The sequence below is a fragment of the Mastigoproctus giganteus genome, chromosome 5, assembly GCF_048544385.1.
Source record: "Mastigoproctus giganteus isolate SK-2022 chromosome 5, ASM4854438v1, whole genome shotgun sequence".
NCBI classification, from domain to species: domain Eukaryota; kingdom Metazoa; phylum Arthropoda; class Arachnida; order Uropygi; family Thelyphonidae; genus Mastigoproctus; species Mastigoproctus giganteus.
Window position 1 is genome coordinate 25,373,250 of NC_143579.1, and position 23,494 is coordinate 25,396,743.

The 23,494-nt window shown below is 37.2% G+C and overlaps 1 protein-coding gene across 1 annotated transcript in view; it reads right to left on the reverse strand.

Annotated features, from left to right (window-relative positions):
• Window positions 1–23,494, reverse strand: part of LOC150085248 (transducin-like enhancer protein 4) — a 136,315-nt gene that overhangs the window by 97,474 nt on the left and 15,347 nt on the right. Inside the window, exons 3-5 of the mRNA XM_090373933.1 lie at window positions 17,859–17,962; window positions 3,577–3,640; window positions 758–802 (exon numbers count right to left, since the gene is read on the reverse strand). Of these exons, the coding sequence (XP_090230059.1) occupies window positions 758–802; window positions 3,577–3,640; window positions 17,859–17,962 (213 nt within the window). The remainder of the gene's footprint in view (window positions 1–757; window positions 803–3,576; window positions 3,641–17,858; window positions 17,963–23,494) is intronic.

The window sequence follows — 23,494 nt, forward strand, 5'->3', positions numbered from 1 at the left end:
AAGCAAACTCCCCAAGGTTAATGGTTCAACAAATTCCCCAGATTCAAGTCTCTCAGGGTAACAAGTCTGTTTACTTCCCTAGCAGGGCTAATTAAGTTTGCGCTTTCGCCTAGCGTAGCTACTCCGCACAACCTCTGCTCCTTGCCACTATCCAACATACATCTCAATTAACGGGAGCCGCACCCGTAGCTTAGGTCCGTAGAGTCTGATGAAGTGAAGACGCCAGGGCAACCCCCCCACTGGGAAACACAGATTCCTTCAGACTCTGACACGTCTCGCGAACGATTGTCTGGGCCACACAAGAAAAATTTTCGTCCGTCGATTCTGGAAACATCACTCGCGGGGCCCCCGGAGGATTTAATTACTAAAGGAGCTGTCGCCACTGACCAGCAATTAATTCGGAAGTCGATAAACTTTCGCAAACTTCAGCAGATAAATTACCCCGTCGAGTCGCTAATATAAAATTGACCCGATAAGAATGGAAGATAATTCTTAGCTCTGTGGATTCCCCAATGACGTGTGATAGACAGGTTTTACCTATTAAAAGATGGCTTTTAAAGGCGCGTAACTTCTTTTCCGTTCTTAATTAATTAACGCCCATAATCAATTTGCGAGTACCATAATTGTGGGAAAATTAACTGTGACGTCACATTTTCCAGTATCCTTCGATCCTCACACACTTTCCTCTAACTACGCATGCGCGCATGAAACCCATTTATTAACGATTTCAAAAATGTTAACTTAATAGACTGCCTACCTGTTTGTGCATCTCCACGTTCAATCCATATGACATTTCGTAGTACTGAAAGTAGAAAGGAATTGTGGTGAGTAACTAAATATACTTTAGTAAAATTAAAGATTAATTATCTTCTATTAAAAGACAAATTATACAGCATCAAACATAACTAGGCTCAATTCTTATTACTTTTTTCCCTACATTAATTGCCACCACTTCGATACTGGCCTACTGGTAGACGGATGATTGCAGGGGCGATCCCAGGGTTTTCTAAAGGAAGAGGAGCTAATGCAGTGTTCCTAGGTATCATTAAGCTTCAATGATGTAGCAATAAAAAAAAATCCACATTATTTTGATCATAAGAAGGTTATCTTACTTAAAAATAAGAATCAGCGTACGATTCCAGTTCAGCATTCAGTGGTTAGTTTATTTAAATCAGTAAATTCCCTTCCCGATGGCATGTATTTTTGTTTCTCTCATCATTTCATTCAATTTTCTGTTGGAAAAGTCAAAAATATTAAAACGATAGAAATAAAAAAAAAAAACCACTACATCTGGATTTGATCACGTATCCCCAAAGTAATAAAAACGCGCTCTTATCTACTACGGTACCAGTTCAACTGTTATTGTTATGCTTAAAATATATTCTAATTTACAATGCAAGTTCTAAATTTCATATTTAAAAATTAATTCAATAAATTCTGGTTAGTCTTTCGGTTGAAGCTCTTCGACTGATATACGGTTTATCTTTATAGATGCAAAAGAAGAGGCCAATATCGAGAATAAACATATAATATTCAAGAATGGTTTTCATAATGTATAATAGTTTGATGATGAGCGATAAAATACTAATAGTAACATTTTTGTTAATTGGCACAGTAATAATAGCGATTAATATATTGCCAAATAAGAAAGTGTCCGGGGCTAACATTTTTGTTAATTGGCACAGCACAAAGGATAGCCCCGGACACTTTCTTATTTGGCAATATATTAATCGCTATTATAATAAAGATCATCTGATTCAATATCAGCACATTCTGTGTGAGCCTGGTAATTGCAAGTGTAGCATTGGATCCAGTTGTCTACAAATGTTTTACCACAAATGATGCACTCTTCCGTGCTGTAGATTCAGATTGCCTGGGATTCAAGGCAAGAAACTGAGCCCATTTCTGATTCTTTATATCTAACGAAACAGATTTCTTCTGCTTCATTAGATGTACCGTGGCTTTCAAGATCCACGGATTTTTTTTTTTTTTTCATGTTCAGTATAGTTTCCTTTAAACCGCAATTAGATCTGTTGCGTTGCCACTTCGTGATGATTTCTTCATGAGGATTGGAGGTTAGGATTTACTTTTTTTTTTTTTTTTTTTTGTGGTTTTCTTTTTAGCCGTGTTCTTTCTATTGCTAGCATCAGATAGTGGTGATAAATTCTTTAATACTAATATATCATTTTCATTAGTTTTTGGCTGTAAGTTAGTTACGAATGTTGTTAGACCTAAAACAGTAATTCATAGATTCTTTTATCCCCAGCAACTCCCATTCGTGGATATTCCCGTCACCTTTCTACCTACAATAATAAATAATATGCCTATAATTTATAACACGTTCAATTTTTTCCTTTTTAGGTGCTTTAGTCCTTCAATCATGTACATTCGTCAGAATGTAACAACTCTCAGTGGATGGATTTTAATAAATTTTATGTTTGAGCCTTTTAAAAAGATTTGTCGAATCATTTGAAATTTAACTAAAATCATAACAAAAATTAATCCGACAATTGCTATTTCTCATTTTTTCCCCCATCTTCCTGAAATAACTCGACCTTCGCTAGATGGAGTTTTAAAAAATTTCTCATTTTCAACTTTTAGAAAGATTTGTAGAGCCATCCCAAATCTCATTAAAATCAGACCAATAGAAATGCAATAATTATTATTTCTTTGTCCGTCCATCCGCATGCTATAACTCTAGTTTCAGTCGATGGAATTTCATGAAACTTTATATTTCGCTCTTTTAGAAAGGTTTGTCGACCTTCCCGAAGTTTCACTGAGAGCACTAGCCAAAAAAATAAATCAAATTTAAATTAAATTAAAAAAATAAAAATAAAAATAATACAGTAACAAGTGTCACCTTCTCTCTCCTTTTATTTGCCTGTTCTTTCAAGTGTATCTAATTTCTCCTTAAATTTGGATTAACTTTCAACCCCCACAAGAGTGGATGGGGTTTGTTGCAACAATCACTCACTCCTCGACTAAAGAAAAATTTTGGGATATGCAATTTGCAATTTTCCTTTCTCAATTCAAAATGTATGTTCCCTTGAGTATATCACGTGACTGTAAAAATTCCCTCAGCGTTTACTTTACTGAAATCTTTCAACCGCAAATACCAGATTTCCAAAGATTTGTACTTACAAAACTCCTCCTATTATCCTCTCCCTTTGTACGCTTAATCGATCTCTCTGCTCTTCTCTGAATCCTTTCCAATAGGTTCACGTCATTCTGTCCAGGGCTATCCCACTTTGAGCTGTCTTGCAATATCATTCTAGCACCGCTAACTGTTATATATGTGTAACTACATTTTCGTCTGCATCTGTCGCTCCCCAGGAGCGAAAGTTCCACCAAGAAATGGAACGATGTGGTTGACCAATCAGGACAGTCCACATCTCAGTCCAGTTTCCAATCTGTAAAACAAATGAAATCTTTCGAAATTGGCATTTCCGAAGAAAGAATCAGTCTTCAGATACTTTGGCCAGAAAAGTATTGCTACTGCTTGATGGCAATGTCAGGAAGAGAATGCTTTAAATTAACAATATGTATAGTAAGGAACAAAATATTAGGAACACTTACCATTACATAATGGCGCTGCATTTCCGTCTTCTCACTAGCTAGTTTCTCACATTCGAGCTTCAAACTGTACAGAAAAAGAAAAATATTGAATGAGAATTGAAGATAAGTCCTGTAAATATAAAAGCACAAGTTTAATATGGTAAGCAATTTAAAATATGCGATATAAAAATTATTCTCTAATAATGTTACACTTTGGTCTTTGTTTTTATCGCGGATCAGTGTGTGGTATGGATATAAAGTGCTTTCCTGTGTCCTACCTCAAGAACTGCAATTTCTTAGAGTGAGGGACCACCCATAAAAGAGCCCTTTTGCCACCTCATATTTCATAGTTTATCGCCCCAAGACAACTCACTTCCGCGAGGATTTATCCCATTCTTGCAGGCAGAGACGTCCATCAACTGTGCTCATACATTTTTACCGACAATGTAAAATTATGTCGCTCACATGGGCACGACTCGGATCGCCATTAATACGTCATGAAGCTCTCCGTGAATCATCCAGACTCTTTGTTCTGACAGTTTGCCAGTGCCGTTAACGTTTTATGGAGAATTATAAAACTTTCATCGGACAGACTTTGATTTCGGACGATGAACGAGAAACCTACCCGTGCGATCGTCATGACAACGTACAAAATCTCTCGTTAATCGACTGAGAACCCAGTTTCTTTAAGAATTAAAGAAAACTAATCATACCCCTAGAAGGAAGCGGAAGAAAAACCAGTAAAGGCCAAGAAAAGAAGAGGCTGTTCTCCTGAAATGGCCTCCAATAGCCTGGAATATATTCTGAAAGAATTGTAATATTTTTGCATTCACAGCTATTTAAAAGATTGTGTTAAAGTATGTCAAAAACTTAAATTACACAAAAGATAATTACACCCATGTGAAAAAGTTAAGGAAGTTGCACGTATTTTCCCCCATTGTTTTGAGACAATGAAGTATAAAAGAAGATGCACACAAAAAGCACATAAAAGATCTACAAAATGCGAATTTCATAGTTTTCTAGAAATTGGCTAAAATGGCTTTTATTCCTTAAAGGAGAAAACGTTTTCTTTAATAGGATTTTACAATGTGGCGAGGAGATATGTGGATGATTGCCAGCAGTAGACAGTTGGAAGGATGGAGTTAGGCTAACCACGTGTGGTCACCAGGTTCTTCAATGCCTCCGCGAATGTTATCTCAAACTACGGGTTGGGACACTGAACAATGGAGAAAATTCTGTTCTCTGATAAATAAAGATTTATCCTGAAGAGCTATTATCAATGTTACATCAGAGGAGAATGTGGTGCCGATACCAACCATACAACATACTGCAAAAGGACGATTTACTGGTCGGGGAATAATACGGAAATCATCATCATTAACAGCCGGATACCCCCTTCCGTGTCTTCGAACAGGCAACGCAATAGTGAATCTTATACTCCGGACGTGAGGCTGTTCTGAGATGAATTCTAATGTCGAATTTCTATTTGGCTGGACGAAAACCCCGAGTTTCCGGGATCAAAAGCTATGCTATCCTCACCTGAGACCGTCTAACTCAACCACGTTGTGAAAAAGGCTCAAAAAAAATTCCTCATATCATCGATGGGACCCGAACTCTATTCTTTTCCGCCGGGTGTGGGGAGGACGGCGCAGCAATACTGAATTCCATCACAAATACTGTGCCACCTGAACCCTATGGAACATGAGGAATACTTTAGGAAGGTGAATTGCAAGAACCGTACATAAGCCCGACATTAGAATGTGCTGTCGCAAAGGAAATACGGTATATTTCCTACTGATCTTCTGAATAACCTCATTTTCAGAAGATCAGTATACAGATTTTATGATGTGATAGTTCTTTAACGATACGCGCGTTCATCGTGTCCTTTTTTGTGCTTTCAATTTGTTCATTTATGGTACACAACTTTATTAAATCTCGACATGGGCTGAACAATTTCTAAATATATAAATCCTTTAACTAGCTATTGTATACGTGTCGATTCTGCCAGGAAAGATCTTTTGAAACATCTGCTGAATAATGCCTATGTTCGTTTTAATTCTGCATGCAGGAACATTATACACTGGTGTTCAAAGAAAGTGCATCACCTAGGATTTTCACATTTCTAACCCTTTTTTTTTTCGCGATGGTATGTTACATTAATGACTAACATAACAAATAGAAATATAAACAAAAGATATTTATTAATAGTTAAGGCAAAGCTAAGTAATATTTGACAGGCGCTCTCAAAATATTCGCCAACCGGGCTAACCAGGTGGGTAAAGCGCCTGCCTGGCAGCCCAAAGATCGCGGGTTCGAATCCCGTCTCGGGCTTGGATCAGAGTAAAATGCAAAAAAAAAAAGAAACTTTGGGAAGCGTATTATGACCACAGAAGCCGATGCGCCAACAACTAACAAAAAAAAAAAAAAAAAATCAAAATATTCCAAAATGAGAATTTGCAACCTTTATACAAAAGTTTTGGTAAACAAAACAATTATGGCTGAAATGTTATCAGAAGCCCTCAATTTGCTTCAGTTTATCATTTTAAACAGAAAAAATAAGTTCACCAGGTGCAAACTAATATTTAGTTGAACTGCCTCTGGCCCTGATGACAGCAGCATACCGTCGAAGCATTGTCAAGATCAATTTCTGAAGATAATCAACTGATAGTTCGTGATTTCAAACCGAATTATGGCTTCCTGAAGTTCACGAAGGGTCTTTGGTTTCTTTCTGGCAACTGCAGATTCCACACGATGCTAACAGTTCTCTGTAGGATTCAGGTCCGGCCTGGCTGATTCCTGGCCAGCTAGCAGTTGTAATAGACCGTTCTTCCAACCATTTTTTCGCCTGTAACAAATGTAAGCACATTACTGTCGAACATCTAATACAGAAATGAAGCTAAAGTAACTACAGAAGTGCCTACTTACACTTTTCGCCCGATAATGCAATTTCCGGACGACAAGGAGCAGAATCATCCTGAAAGATGCAGTTACTTGGCAGGTTGAAATGGTCTCTAATGGTTGGCAGCAATTTGCCTTCCAATATAGCCAGGTATTCATTGGCATTTACGGAACCTTTTATAAACTGCAGGTGACCTACTCCGCGATATACAAAATGCACCTCCATATCATCTTGCTGGTAGGGAATTTCACTGTAGACACCATACAGTCTGGATGGTATTCTTCACCACGCCTCCGTCGAATCGTTTGTCTCCCATCAGAGCCATGTCGGTTGAATTTCTTCTCATCCGAGAAAATAACTGATTGCCACTGCTTGGGGGTCCATTTGACATACTCCTTACACCAAATTAATCGGGCCTTTTTCATTTTTTCTGTGAGGAGGGGCTTCTTCTTAGGACGATGGGCTACTAGTCCATTTTTGAAAAGGCGTCTTCTGACTGTTACTGCACTTGCTACCACTCCTGTATGTTCTTCCCATTTTTTTTTCAGCTCAGACAAAGAATCTTTACGGTTTTTAAGGCACAAGCGCTTCAAAACGCGGTCCTGTTTTGGCGTAGAGACTCGTTTGCATACGGTTCCTTTTTTTCCTATCAGCAGAACCAGTATTCTTGAGTTTGGAAAGAAATATGCTCCCTGTCGACTGATTACAAGACACTCTATAAGCAATATGACAGGAAGAACATCCTTCCTCACGTAAAGCAACACTAGCACTCTTTCTTAGTGGCGTCAACTGCACGCAACTCACCATCCTGACACAAGCAAGGAATGACTGCAACTCTTGCAGGGCGTGCTCATATAGCTGAAAGTAACAGCTTATGTAAATTACGTCATCACCTACGCGTGTCAATCTTATTTGATGCAATCTGTAGGAAATATCGCCATATACTTACGTTATTCGGACGACAATTACAATTTTAAGGGGTGATGCACTTTCTTTGAACACCAGTGTAGATAACCGTATTTTGATTAGCCATGTGTGCTTGGTCAGTTTATGATGACTGAGAAAGGTAGACAGGTATGTACTCTCTTAAGAGTGAGTTATGGTTTCACCCTATTTTCCAGATTTAACCTGTGCTGATCACTCCCTATTTTCCTGAGTGTAATAGCTTCAAAGGACACAAAAGAGGGGAAACGTTCTACGACGGAGGCACTAAGTGAGGTCACAAGACAATATATATATTTACAGAAGATTAATACAGTATTTACAAATAAAATACAATAAGAAAATGTGCAATGCTTTTAATGGTATAAAAATGCTTCTTTGCAGCAAAGCAAAAAGTTAGTGAAAATTATTTTGACAAAAGTATTTATGTCAAAATAAATAATTTAATTTATTCAGTAGAATTAGACCACTAATTAAGGGGTTACTTTTACCATAATTAGTAGGGAACTTTGCTGAAAATAACGAAGGAACTCAAGTTCGTAAAAGGAACCACATAAAACACATCGGATAAATAATACCTACGAGGAGGGTTCAAAAAAGATTTGTATTCACCAAAAGTAGTGCTAGAAATATGTACTTTTTTTTTTTGTTCGATACCTGGAAATCTCTTTAGCAACCACACTGATTTTGGTTTCGATCTGACAATTCATTTTTTTTTTTTTTTCTTTCTTTGCTGTGCTGAATGAAGTTAAGTGTCACAATGAATAAAGTAGTTTGCAGATCAGCAATTCAGTTCCACTTTTTGCAAGGAAAAATGCTCAAAACAATCCACGAAGAAGTGGTTGCTGTTTATGGAAAAGACTGCCCACGTATTGCACATTGGTATAAACAGTTCAAATGTGGAAGAAACTCACTCCCTGAAATCCCAGGAGGCCCCAACTGTAACAGAAGGGAAAGTGTTGCGAAAATTGAGACATTAATCCTGGAAGATCGCCGTATTAGCGCCAAAGAACTAGCTGCAGAACTCCAAACTAGTGTAGGGTCTGTAGAGAGCATATAAAAATTGCATATGAGTAAAGTGCGCTGCTAGATGGGTTCCCAAACTTCTCACCTCTTACCAGAAGAAGGAAAGGACACAATGTGCACATGAAACGTTGTCGATGGTAATACTGTAACGGCGAAGTATTATTCCGGCCTCCTCATAAAGCTACATGCTGCCATTAAAAAAAAAAAAAAAAAAAAAAAGACTATGAAAGGTGAAAAAAAGTGTGCGCCTGCTCCACGACAATGCCCCTATGCATCCCTTCCTTTCTGCAGTGAGGTGTGCCCACAAATGTGGGTTTCAAATATTGCCGCATTCCTGATTATTCCCCCGACCTTGCAGCCTTGGATTTCTTCCACTTTTCTGCCCTGAAGTCCTTTCTTCATGGAAAAAAAAACTCTTTGTTGCTGATGATGTGATTTCTGCTGCCGAGTTTTGTCGAAGCCCTCTGACTGAAGGACAATCAGAGGACTTCTAAAAAACTGGCCTGCGGAAGTGTATTGAGAGGTGGCAAAAGTTTGTCATTTTGTCTGGTGGCTCTGTTGAAAAAGTAGTACAAGGTATTTGTTTCAACCTTCTTTCATAACTACTTCTGGGTGAATACAAATCTTTTTTGACCCCCTTCCCCCGTATCTAAAATATTGTTAAATAGCTCGTGTATAAAGCGGAGTTTTATCGAAACTCGTCTATGAGGGAGCAAATATTTTGATGAAAATCATTGTAGATACATCGGGTAATACTTTCCATGAAAGTGCTAAGCTTTTAACAGTAGTCGAATAGCTCTTTTCTGCAGGGATTCAGTTAGTTTATCATGTAGTCGGCGCCCTTATCCGGACAGCAAATTCCAAAATGGGTAAGACCGAGGATAAGAATAAATGTCGTACTAACGCAAGGTTTTTAAATTGAATTGCAAACCTGTGCATGTACCTCGAAACACCGTACGATGTTTTTTTTTTTTTTTTCATTTCTATTGTATGAGGAACAAACGAAGGGTTGGATGAAAATATGGCACCCAGGTCTCTTGTGGCTGTCCACACCTGATACGATTTGATTGTCTATATTGTCATCGTGCATTAGTCTGATTTTGATGGGGTGTGCAGAAGTCATGATTTTACATTTTGAAATGTTTAATAACAAATGATTTGCTTTACAGCCATTCTGCTAATTCAGAGAGAGAGAGCCCGGTTGTTTAATAAGAGTGGTTTGCAATTAATATTTCAAAATAACATTTAATGTAATCTACGTAAGAAGCAATGTGTCGATGCATCCCACTGAGGAACACTGGTGCTAAAGAAAATTACAAAGCTACCAATGTAGCTACCAACATTGGGATTACCCTCCTCCTCGGGTTATGCCAGCTCTTCCAAATGGAGGAAATGCGTATTACACAACGCAAGGAACCTATAGAAAAATACAAAAGAAAAACGCGAATAGGGGGGAAAAAAGAAAACAGTATTCCGGGGCGAATTCTGCTTAGTGGGAATAGTTAAGCCTAACGTAGTACTTCCCTCCGCCACTTGACCCGAGTGCAGTCGTTCGAGCATATTAAGCGGCTGCAACAGGCGAACTGCTTACTCTCTTATGGCCTCGGGCTGGTACATGGCTGTCATCGCCGCTCTTGTTCTCCGACACGCTTGGCATGTCGGATCGCACGCGAGATAGTAGTGTAGATGTATCCCTCCAGGGTAATTTTTCGAACCTAGGGATCCCCCGCCCCGGTCATGCACGAAGAACGCCGGTCTGTTTATAGTTCCCGTCACGTGCAGGCAAGACTTCCCCTCCCGTCTCTAATAATTGATATTCTTAGCTCACTCCAACTGATTCGCAGTGTAACCACCCTCTTCCAACTCTCCCAGAGGACCCCTTTTATTCCCCACCCTATCACGTAATCCTCCGGTGGGCAACTAATTGCCTCGGGGTCATTTCTTGGTGGATCCTTATCGGAGGAGTGCTGCTACTTCGTTTATATGGTGGGAATTCCTCTTGTTAAATCAACCCCCCCTACCCCCAAATTATCTAATTATTATTCTGTCCATGCATCCATTGGCGATCAAAGTAACAACTAACGCTACACAATAGAAACATTCCCCATTAGAATTACTCTTGCAATCGTATATAGAGTTGCATGAAGCCAGTGATCAAATTATAGCAAATATACCAACAGAGACTGAATTTTAAAAAAGTGGTTTATAACTACAAGTTTTTCTTTATGACTTCCGACCTCCATTATTTATGTATGTGATATAACAGAACTCTTTTCAGTACGAAGACCAGAATCAATAAGGTATGAAATAGACAGGAAGTGAGCTAGTGCCCTCTAACGTGAGAAATTAAGCGTTTTTTTTTCCTGTTCACTCACGGCTGTTAAAGAATTGGCTAAGAATGTAGAAATGAGTCCAAGAAAGGCGAGAGGAAAAAAAAAAAAAAAAAAGGCACTTTTTTTTTTAAACATCCTCCTGTTATATCATTATTTTGTAGATTAAAAAGATTGAAGTTTTGATTAAATCTTATTGTATATTTGTAATTTCTGTTTATTTGTTGTTCATAATTCTATATTTTTAGCCAGAGAGTTGTTCATTACTGAAATAAGTTGCTTACAGGAGTAAAGGAGGCTTTCGGCTTGAGGAAATTCAAAGGTCAACTGGATATTTGGCTTCCTCCTCAGGTGAAGAGGTAGTCAGTTTATCTTATTATTTATTTATTATACTTATTTTTAGTTTTTTTTGTTTTGTTTTTTTTTTCACTGGTGAGCCTAGGGCTTCTTTGCACCATATGACTAATATTATATTTAAAATTTATATTAGAAACAATCTTTGATAATTTTATTGTATATTATTTAAATTCAAATTTTGCCTAAAAGTAAATACCATTTCTAGTAGAAATGGAAAGCATAGCATGACTCAAGGGACAATTTCTACTAGTGATTCTCCAGTGAGTCACGGTACCATTTCTTATATTGACTATCGTATGTTGTTGGGTTTTAGGTACGTCAGCTACTTTTGACTGTGGTATGTTTATGAACTGTCTACTAATGACAAGACTGGGTTTACTGGGATGCAACAGCATGGTTACTCCAGGGCGGCCCCAATGTCGCAGGGGGGGGGGGAATGCAGGCAAGTTGGTACAGGCTGGAAAGGGATAAATTTGGACTCGCCAGTTATTCACGTGTCCAGCACTGTTCCAGGTGATGCTTTCCCGAAAGATCGGCTCCTAGGACTACTCTGGTTCTAACCTTAGTGGGAGATTCATTTGTCAGGAAAAAAATGGGAATTTTTTTGTGAATCAAGATGTATGAATATAACTAGAGTGTCTCCCAGGTGTACCAACCAGCTATTCATAAATAGACCTTCAAGTTCTTAAAAGTTATCGAGAGGATTGTGGTTGTCCATGTGGAAACTGACAAAGCGGACAGAAAGCGGACTTAAAGACAGAATTCGTTTGAAAAGAGGAGAAGAAACAATCTTTGCTAATCCGTACAAGGATTAAGATAAACTGCTAAATGGGGAAGAGAAAAAGTACTTGTGTAAGACCTCTATTTACGATGTGCACAGAAAGAAACAGGCGTTCAGGTCATCACCAGACATAGGCTACAGGGAAAACTTAACTTAAGGTATGTATCAGGGTAGTAAAAAAGTAATAAAATACAAACTAACCTATATTAACTGTTTGTTATTTGGTTTTTAGGAGCATTAGCAACTAAGGCCATATTGCTCCGGGGATATGCGGTGGTCATTCCCTGACCTTTCCGCATCCTCCGTATTTGGTGGTCACGGGCTCGAACCCGTGACCACCACGGTCTAATCAAGAAGCGTGTGCTATGCACTGCTGCTCCTGCCCACCTGGCTACGGAGGCGCCCTATATTAACTCCAGGAATACTATAAACAAACTGAAGGAATTTGAGCTGTGGTCGGCTCAACCAACACTTATTGTTGGGTTAACTGTCTATCCCGGTATATGGACGAAAAATTTCATTACAGTGTGCATATGAATGATGTGAAGTGGGGACAAAGAGGAGGGAAGGTTACATTTAGCAAAATGGATGACAAGAGTGCTGAAAGGTTTAATTGAGGATATTAAAAAGAACAAGATTTAGAAAGTCTGTGTTGAATTCTTTTAATTTTTCGTAAGCAGCTATTTCATTTGATTACGTTTTAAGTTTGTCCTGTCTTCGATGTTTCCGTTCAGCAAGGACCCCGACAGTTGGTATGCGAATGTTATTGGTTTGATACTTCCTGTTTCAGAAAACGATGTAACCGCACGTTCCACTCATCCGGCGGTGGATTTAGTGAAAAGTAAATGAACGGAAATACAGGACTTGACTTCAGTTAACAGGAATCAAATATAATAAGCACTTGAAAAAGTAATTGCGAGACCTAATGGATCGAAAGCCAACTGTAACAAAGGGTGTTTATTAAGACATTGCAGGTGGTATGCGTAATAAAAATCTTAACTTATTACAGCACTGAGAGAAATACACAGGTTAAAAGGAATGCTGATAGTAATAAGCATACAATATATCCAAGACCAGGACAACTCGGTTTCAACCTAGAGACCCAACTTTGTTGGGTCTCTAGGTTGAAACCGAGAGTGTTGGGCCTTGAGTGTTTTTTTTTTTCTAATTAAAATAAATTAAGTTTAAAAAATTAAATAATTTAAGAATTCAAAACAAGGCGGCGTCATTATCAGTTAACAGATGTCACGAAGTAAATATTTCCATTAATAAATAAAACATTTTGTGACATTTGTCAATCGATAATCTCCTCTTGATTAAATAATTTTTTTTAATTTAAAAATAAATTCACTTTAAATCAGTACGCGATATTAATTAATATCATTGTCTAAGTGAGAGGGCGCCATTATCAAAAATGCAATGTGTCATTTGAAAAACATACAAAGGATCCCAATTAAATTTAATATTTAAGTTTTTTTTTTTTTTTTTTGTGCTTCGTGAACTGCTTAAAATTTTAGCGGCAGTATCAGGACTAAAATAGGATAATTACTGTTATAGCCTGCATCTGCACAGATCATTTAAAGTAATTTTTCCAATGGTATGTAATGATGTCAGAACAGTAATGCATTATCGTTTTTCTGACATCATTACTATATTATTCGAACTTTGTAAAGACTTAAAAAAAATTACATACTACAATATTTTTAAAAAAATAATGATAGTTTTAAAAAGTAAAAGCTGTTAAAGAAAGCCTTATGGAGAGGGAAAAGTAATGTTTACGGGGAGTATAATTTGCCTTTAATTTCTTAAAAAATTGCTGATTATTCTTGGACGTTTTGTGGTACTTCCTGTAACACTTCTTCAGTGTAACTTATGCCACTAAAATTACGAACCAAAAAGAATTTATATATAAAAATAAATAATAATGTTTATAGAGGACCAAGGTTCTACTAATACAAAACAGTTACAAAATTGCCATCATACATATTCTACAGGTACGCCTCATTGATCTATATTAGACTGGAAGGGTTGTTTTTTTTTTTTTTTTTTGTGATAAGGTCAAGTTACTTATCAGGTGATAGCCTTATGCACGCTTAAAGTGTATAAAAATACAAAATTATCCTAGCAGTAAATATTTTTTTTGAAAAATTAAGATTTTGTAAATCAATTATACAAGTTGATATATGTACAATGGGTGTTTTAACAGAATGTCGAGGTCTATATTAGGATCCAACAATCTTTAGGAGATAAGCTACGCCTTGTAATCTCGTGTTCGTGCTTTCTTTCACCGAACGTTTAATGACCCCGAAGATAGCGCTACCTGGTGCCACCTCCTCCACTCAAACTTTTCTAAGGTCTGTACATAATTTTAGCTTCAAGGTTTCTTTGAAGTGTGACGTAAAAGGGCATTAAGCTGCCAAAAATCCCGATTATATAAATGAATGGAACTATTTTTTCCCCCTCGAATGACGTTAGCAAATAAGAATGACAGCAGAAACTGCATGACTGACGGAAAAGTAGTTCACGCCCGTAAGTCCCCTCGAGATCGATAAACGTAGTTTCCGCTCTCTTTATTTGGATCACACCTTCCGATTTACCCCTCCTTCCTTTTCCTCCCCAGATCCGGGAACTGTTATCCAGCCTCCTCACTGTAATTGTTTATGTCCGTAAGCCGACGGGAAAGGTCTGCTAAAAGTTCAAGTACTTCGGTGTCAGCAAGGGCTCAAACGCAACATCCCTGTTTTTTTTTTTTTTTTTTTTGTTTATAATTTTTTCAGAAACTATTTGCAAATAAGCTTAAAAAATGCTATAAAAGTTCAGATGGCAGCACTGAGCACATATAAACGAATGTTACAGAATACTAACACCAATCCTTTCAACACCGAAATGATGCCTACAATCTCATCGTGTATCAGACGATGACAGATCGATTTCTTGAAACTCTTCATTCTATCATATCAAGGTTCGTATAACTCGATTACTTCTTAGGAACGTCACGTGTTTTTTTTTTTTTTTTTTCCGCCATTTTTTTCTTCTTCTTCTTCTTTTGGGAAGAAGCCAATCTTGCTATCTGTAAGTGTTCTTCCTGTCACAAGAGGATGTTCGTCATCTTTGCTTGTCTTCACAAGTTGCGAAAAGTTATCTTCGCGTCTATATATATATGCGCAACGCACTTATCAACAAAGGAAGCAGTGATGGATAGTTGTTATTTCCCCTCACCCTCCTCGACGCTTTCCCCTTTCTTCTCCTCTAACTACTTCATCCTTTAGAATTCGAAGGTAAACGAAAAACCAGACTCTAAAATATTCCGGGACGGTGTCATCCTTGGCACCATTTCACGTCTCACATACACCGACACGACAGCCTCCCAGGGAGTCCTTGTCACATCTTCCGTTGGAATACCGATTTGAGGTTCCGCTGGTTAGAAGTTCATTAACATTTCGACAACACCTGAAAAACGAAGCTGACATTTCTTTGTGTAAGCATTTTTAATTTTTTTTTATATATGTCAGGACAGCTGTGTATCTAAAACTTTGCTAAACAGTTAGCGAAAGACATGACAGGCATTGGAATGACGCTACTTAAAAAAAAAAAAAAAAAAAAAGGGCAGCTTATTTATATTCCTCTTTTAAAACGCTTTTTTTTTTTTTTATTTCATTAGCGTATCAGATATTTCTACTACAGGCCTGTCGTACAATTTAAGGAACAATTACAGTATTTTATATCCTCTTGTAATTTTAATCTGATAATACTTCAGAAAGGTGATGTTTATGAACGTTATTTATTAATATACAAACTGTTTATCAGATTATTTTTGGAATAAGTAAAATACGCACTTAATGGTAAGATTATCTTTTGAAAGCACGTGTCATTGAGTAAAAAAAAAAAAAAAAAAAAAAAAAAAAAAAGGAAGCTAAGAGAGGGGCTGAAACAGTTTTTAGCCCAATATAGATCGCAAAGGTTTTCATGAAAGACAATATTGCCAATGTATGCTGTGACCCTTCTTGCGCGTTACAGATTTCAGGTTTGTAACTACATGTATATTCTCTTTTACAGAGGGCGTTCAAGTGTGGAAGGTGAATTAAGATGGCGGCTGTTGAGAGAATCAAGCACTGTGTAGTCATTTGAGTACCTTCATTTGAAGAGAATGTCTCCGAAAGAAATTCATGAAGAACAGCAAACATTACAGGAGTCTTATCGTTCATACGGCCCGGTCAGAAACTGGGTTGCAGCATTCAAGCGTTGACGAGCCAGTGTTGAAGATGCACACCGCAATGGGAGGCCTGTTATGAAAGATCGTAGAATAACACTGAAGCACATTGAGGCAACATTCTTCCATGAGCTCCCGATATTGCGGTGAATGTTTTAGGAATGAAGGTTTCTTCGAGGTGGGTCCCTAAAGCGCTGAATATAGATCAGTAGCGAAAAAAAAAAAAAAAAGGTGAGGTGTTGTCATGAGACTGTGCAGCATTTTGAAGCTAATGAAGCCCAGCTTTGGGGATGGTATGTCACTACTGACTGACGAAATATGGATGTACCACTTTGACCCCGAAACAAAATAACAATCGAAACAGTGGGAGCATTCCTCTTCTCCCCCTCCTAAAAAGTTTCGGTTGCAGAAGTCGTCTGGAAAAGTCATGGCATCCGTCCTCTGAGATACAGAAGGGGTGGCCATGGTTCATTTCCTGTAACAAGGTGCTACTATCAATGCCGAATATTTTTCGAACCTACTGAGATGTTTCCGCGAAGAATTGAAGTGCAAGAGGAGCAGAAAATTGGACAAAGGATTCATCTCGCATCAAAACAATGCGCCAATGCACGCAGCATTTGTGACTCAGGCAGCATTGCTTGACTGTGGGGTTCGAACTATTACTGCACCTGCCCTACTGATCAGATTTGGCTCATCGGATTATTTTCTACTCCTAAATCTGAAAAATGACTTGAAATAAGAGAAATTTGATAGGAACAACGTTATGATGGATGCGGTCAACAACTGGTTTGAGTCAAAATCTGAATTTTATTTGAGCAGGTTATGAAAGCTAGTGGATCGTGCCAGAAAGTCTGTTGATCTGTTGAGGGGGGGGGGGGTGAAACTATTTTGAAAAATAAGTTTTTCACAACTTTCCAGCATTGCTTCTAATGAAGACCAGAAACTTTTCAGCCTCCCCTCTTATAAATAATTTAAAGGAGTTATCGTCGCTTATGGACCAAAAAACACGACCACTGTTGCTTTAGAAATAAATGCGAATTTGATTTTAATCTCTATTGTGCATTGCTTCGTCTTTCCCAATTTTTTAAATGAATTCTTTAGTGTGACGATCAGTTTGTTTTTCATAAAATGGTTTATTCATTTTTACGTACAAACAACCACCTTATTTCCTAAGGAAGCAACAACTTAATTGTGAACTGTTAGATTCATTAATCAAACTTCTTCCATTAAGAACACAGCCGTGTTTTATCAGTGCGCATGTCTGTGACATAGGTGAAATTACTCTTGAAATTTCATAATACATTCTAGCATTTCATTACCGATAAAAGTTTCATGCGGAGATCCAATAACCCTTCATAAAAAATAATAATAAAACAGGTTATTACCCTTAATTAAACTTCTAATTATCCGAGCTCCTTAAAAAGAAATTTTTCCAAAATCCATTAAGAAAATTTTAGGTAGTAATAAGAAACCAACACTTAATTGATATTTCTTTCAGCCCACCATTATAATGTATGAGGTCTCTGTGGCGGGTGTTGGCGTTCATCTAATGCCCCGATTCAACCGCCAATCTTTTTTACCCCCCTCGTCACTCTTTATAATGGAGCTGAAAACACATTAGCATAAATTACCTTCGTAATTAAAATATTAACAAAATTTATGATGATAATAGTTTCTTTGAGCGGCGATACTGAAAACTTATTTTGATAGTTTATCTTCTTTCTGCAATCTTAGACATAGAAGTCGATCGAAACTCACCTATGATATTGCGCTTGAAGGAAACTAAACTCTTCTTTTATTCTTTCACACGTATCAGGCACTGTGAACTTAAAGGGTTGTGCCGACTGAGGTGCAGGAGGTCCCTAAAAATGCAAAGAAAAGTTCTATTAGATTCTGTAGAACACAGCAATATTCACCAAATCTCTGAATAAAGCAAGAATATTCATTTTCCACAATTTATTTTTGGTTTAGGACCAATCATACAGACGTTAGAAAACATGAGAGATAATCAAATACTGTAGGCGAAATTTTAGTACAGTTCAGTGCTTATAGAAACATGGTAAATGCACCATTTTTGAATGCAACCACCACCGCCTACTTTTGTACAGTTATTCCACCGACTGCCAAGTTATTTTATTATTATTATTTTTTGGACTTAAAGAGCAGTGTTCGGTAAATAATTCAATCAATTATGCCTTTTTTACACCATACTCTGAATAACCCAAACATGTGACATGTAAAAACCGGCGATCTGCAATTATTTTCTTGTTTTTAGATTTATTAATATAACCGTAGTTGGTAGAGGGATTCTAGCTTGGTAATACGTATGGGGACGAATGATTTAAAGCTTAAAAGAACCAATGAATTTGTTAAGAAATAATATCATATTGAAGAGTATCGGAAGACAGGCCAAAATGCTCTTGGGTCTGCGGTTCTTGCAGACATGACAAGCGGAATTTCATGATGAAAGCCTTGTGGATTAACTTTAGGCTTGAGGAACTGTGCAAGGCTTGTAGGGAGAAATTTGCTGAGCATGGCCAGCCTCAGTTGGTAAAAAAATATTTTGCAAAGACATTCACTTACATAGTAGGTGCGTGCAAGGGTTTTTGGAAATATCACTGAAGAGTCATTAAAGGTTTAGGGAAGTCGATACGCGACCGACTCAGGTCAGTGGCATAGGACAAAATTATACTTGCACTCCTGGGAGAGTGCTTGCGTGTAACCATTAATTGCCCTAAACACCAAGGGAAGCAAAATTTACCAGAAATAAAAAAAAACACTTTTAAGTAATTACAGAAAGTGGTGATGGCTGTCAAAAGCAGTAACGTACAAAACGTAAATTGCGTATTCAACAATAGTAGGAGCGTTGTAAACAAATTAAATGAATTTGAGCTTTTGATCATATCAGCTAATGCAGTTGGACTTACCGTAATATGGTGCCACTCAGAGAGATTCAAGATAAACTTCATTTCGGTGAATACTACGTGTTTGGGAGAGGTAAATGGGATGAAGAAGTGATTCCTGTGATCAAAACTGTCGAAAGGTGGCTACAGCGTTACCCGAGTCAGATCAGGGTAATGCAGATGTCAATTCGGTTGCGGAATATCGTGTTGTAAAGGAAAGTGGAGAAAAGAGGAGTGACAGATTATGGCCAAAAACAAACAGATGGTGTGGCCAACTAGTCATTATGCAAAATTTATCCTGGGTCGCAGAATCTCTGATTTAACCTTGAACAGAGAATTGAAGGAGACAAATCAGATCGGAAGATTATCCAGTTTTCCGCATAACTGAAGAACCCAGGAGAGTTCTAACAAGCGGCGGAGGTTTGAAGAAATAATAATAAATAAGAGATTTAGTAAGTGAAAATTTATGCTGGCCTTCTACCACATGTTAAGTAGGAGAAAACATACTGACTAAGATAGCCATAAAAATGACGTGTTCGTTTGCAGATGGAGCTTGGCACAATCCAATTCAGTGCGTCGACGTTTACTTAGTCTTAGTTGTTAATTGCTTAGAGAGAGAGAGAGAAAAAAATCAGATTGTGTATTCATTGAACAACCTGCCTCATGTGGACAAGGCAAGGTTTGAAAACAGTGTCTGAGAAGACAGTTTTATTGGGAGTAAGTACCCATCCTATGTTTTGAACAATTCATATAACTGCAAATATTTGAGTATGTTTGTAATCAATAAAGTTCTGTTTGTTTTGATTTGTTGTTGAGTATATTGTTGGATACGTAATTGAATAACCTGATCACAGAAAATGTCTCTTAAAACCTTCAACAAATATATGTATATATAAAAAACATACAATTATGCAATCGGAAGGAGCTGTGGACCTCAGTGTTTGGCGGGCTGTTAGTCAGCAAATTTGATAAACTGAAGGGAGCATAAAAAAATAAATACAAAATATTAAGCTGGGATATATTATGGGTCAAATGACTGAGGAGTATGATAAAAAAAAATCTTTAGACAGATCGAATGGGCTGATAAGTACGATTTTCTCATTATGGACAACTTCAATCAACCACTTACAGCGAGAGTTAAGAACAGGGACAAGGAACTCTTAAATCAAATAGGCTCCTTAACTGGTTGAAATGAATGGTCTATAGAAAGCCGAACAGAAATGGCAGATACTTCTCGTCGGTATTTACAATCGAAAGTAAGTTCAACATTCCAGGAAATGTTTACGATCAAGATTACTGTGAAATAATTGATATAATGATCTCAAAGAAGCATTCGTTAGAAAAGGCTACTGCAATTAAAGAAAGAGCAGGGCTCTAGGGAAGGATGGCATACGTTCACTTATAATTAAAAAGGCTGCATATGAGTTTATCAGACCGTTGGGACTCTTAAGCGGGCCACAAGACGCTCAAGCAGACAGTCATGCCAAAATTTGATAATTAAATCATTAATGGCTGACTGCTGTACACGCAGACATATTAGCGGCAACTGCTAAAAGACAGTGTGGAGCATTTCGTTGATGTTTTCGTGGCATGAGAGGCTTGAAATGAATATCAGCCGGAGCCGAAGTTTTCATGACCCAATTGCGGTCAGCTTTTATTAGCAGTTCTCAAAGAACAAGCAGTAAAATCTGAGGGAAAGTGTAGTCAGCGGAGTTTCCCTAACCTGAGTAATGACTTTCATAGTCCACACTTAATTTAGACCTCAGGAGTTTAACTGGCCAAGTTGAAGAAGCCTCTGGCGCTGAATCCTGAAGTGGTTGGAAAGAAAAGAAAAAATAATAAATCTACGTGCAGGATCTATTTAAGATGGTCCTGAATCAATCACAGAAGTCAAACTCGCTAGTCTACAGTTACCCAACTACCCTTTATCACACCACCTTTGTGGATTGGAGAGACATCAGCACTTCTGCAGGCAAAGGAAATCTTGGAGTCTACTAACGCTCTCATTAAGGGTCCCCCTTAGTTCTACACTATTAACCATAATTCTAGAGGGCGCTCCTTCTTTTTGGTTTATTTTTTTAATTTAATTTATGTCAGAACTGCGAGGGCGCTGGTATCAACTATCATCGGAGATATAGTAACATGCGCACTACCATGCGGTCTTTCTAATATTACTTTTCTTTGTGGTAAGATGTTTGCTATCTCCTAATCTTTATCTATTTGGCGTTTTATACAGATTTATTGAATATAATGTGCCTTTATACCACTATGTATATATAGCTTGTAGGAATTAGCCATTCCCCTGTTCGCTATATTTTTCTATGTTATGCCATATATTATCCTTATGATATACCAGGATCCCTTACTATAAGGGACGGGAAGTTACGCTCCCGGTATTATCCTATCCTACGTACATTTACATTAGCGCTTTTTCTTTACTTTTTACTATCTAATCCTATTTTTCTTACCTCATGATCTATTAGAGCAATTCGAGGGGGATTGAGGTACTATTACTATATTTAAACCTTATTTCCGTTCTCCTTATTTTAGCTATAGCTTCTTTTGTACCAATTTATATGAAAATTATAGATGAATATTTGTTCTCTTTTTTCTAGATATTTTGCTTCTTCAAGTTTTCTATATATATGTGTGTTGTAGCTATCGGTCCTGTTAACTACTAAATTACTACCTAAATACTTAACCACTAAACTTTTTTAATATTATATATTTGACCAGGTTAACAGGCAAATGATAACAGAAACAGATAGCTCAGTTAATTATGAGTGGGATATATTGAGAGGGTTAGCCCTCGATAAAGTCCCTTTCAATGTATCCTATTACCTATAATTAACTATTGGTATTATTTTATCATTACATCGTATTGCTAATTAGTATTCTTTAATAGGTTTGGCCACGGAAGCCGGTATTGGCTATTATAGTTACTTGGGTGATTTGATCTACAGGTCTATTGTGGTCAGCATGTTAAATTACATATGTTCGTATATTTATACATGAGCAGATTCGGTTGTTTACATTTTCGGCCTCTACCAATATAACTAACATAATATCCGATTAAATAGTATATACACCTATTTTACCTAGGCTATAATAAAATATATTACTACGGATGTAATGTACAATTTAATATTGATGGCATTAATCCGATCTGGATTATATTACATTATATATTTATAAATTGCTCCTATTATATATAAGCAAGTCACTTAATCGTGAATTTTGGTTTAAGCTTCTGTGGGGGACACTTAATGAGAGCGTTAATAGACTCCGAGATCTCCTTGGCCTGCAGAAGTGCTGATGTAAGAAAGCAAGTGTATGAGCTTATGCAGCATCAGCCAAAAAAAAAAAAAAAACGCACCATTCCCTCCAAATGCCTGTCCAGTTCCTCCTTAAATTTATTCAACCTATCAACTTCCACAACGACAGATGGAAGTTTGTTCCAGCAATTAACCACCCGCTGGCTAAAGGCAAATTTCCGCACATCTATTCTACATCTGTCCTTTCTTAATTTGAATTTATGCCCCCTTAGGTTCGTAATCTGAACAAGTGGAAGGATCCCATCAGAATTCAGCGTGCTCAACCCATGCGAGTCCTCGAGCACTGGAATAAATTGTCTTACTATGTGACACAGGCAGTGAGTCTGGCTAAGTTTAAAGCTGAATTAGATAGTTACCTTGTGGGAATAGCATAAATACAGTTTTATTTTTATTTATTTATTTATTTATTTATTTTGGCTAATGATAAAAACTTCTGCTTCCTTGCATCATGTCCTTACTAATGCTAAACAATGTACTCGCTAATTGAATACTTAATTAGCATATAAATGATCTTCAGTTTGAACGTTGAAGTATGCAGTGTAACGACAAATCAAAATTTTCCCTTTACGAGGGACGAACTTTTTTTTTTTCCCAAATATTGTACTGTATACTAATCCTTGCCATTATAGGAGAAAAAAGGTGTTTCTAATAATGTACAACTTTGGTTTGTTTATTTGAGGTTATGGAGTTTTGAGGCAACTTGTGAGAGTTACAGATGTACTGCATGAGCACATTTTAACAAATGGATGCTTTTAAGTTGGAGGAAACACTTTCAACTGAAGTTGAAAGAGAAGCATGGGTTGATTTCAAAAATATTATCAATCAGAATTTCTTGAAAAACAAGGATCCAAATATCAAAAAGATTGTCGAAAACAGACTAAATTTTAAAAGGTGGTTGCAGTAAGAGTTTCAAACCCCACTTCTAATATTCTCAGAAATCAATCTTATTAATTTTTAGTGAAAAACAATAAGAACGATTTCACATCAAGGAAATGGGAAAGAGATATTATGGACGGTACAATATCAGACCTGATGGCTGATCAGTGGGGAGACTTTCATTAACGCAGAAAAGCTTAAACTGAATCATATGTAATTATATTTTGATTATAATCAGAAACGTTTTAAATTGCATAACTGCAATAATGTTATTAGTATT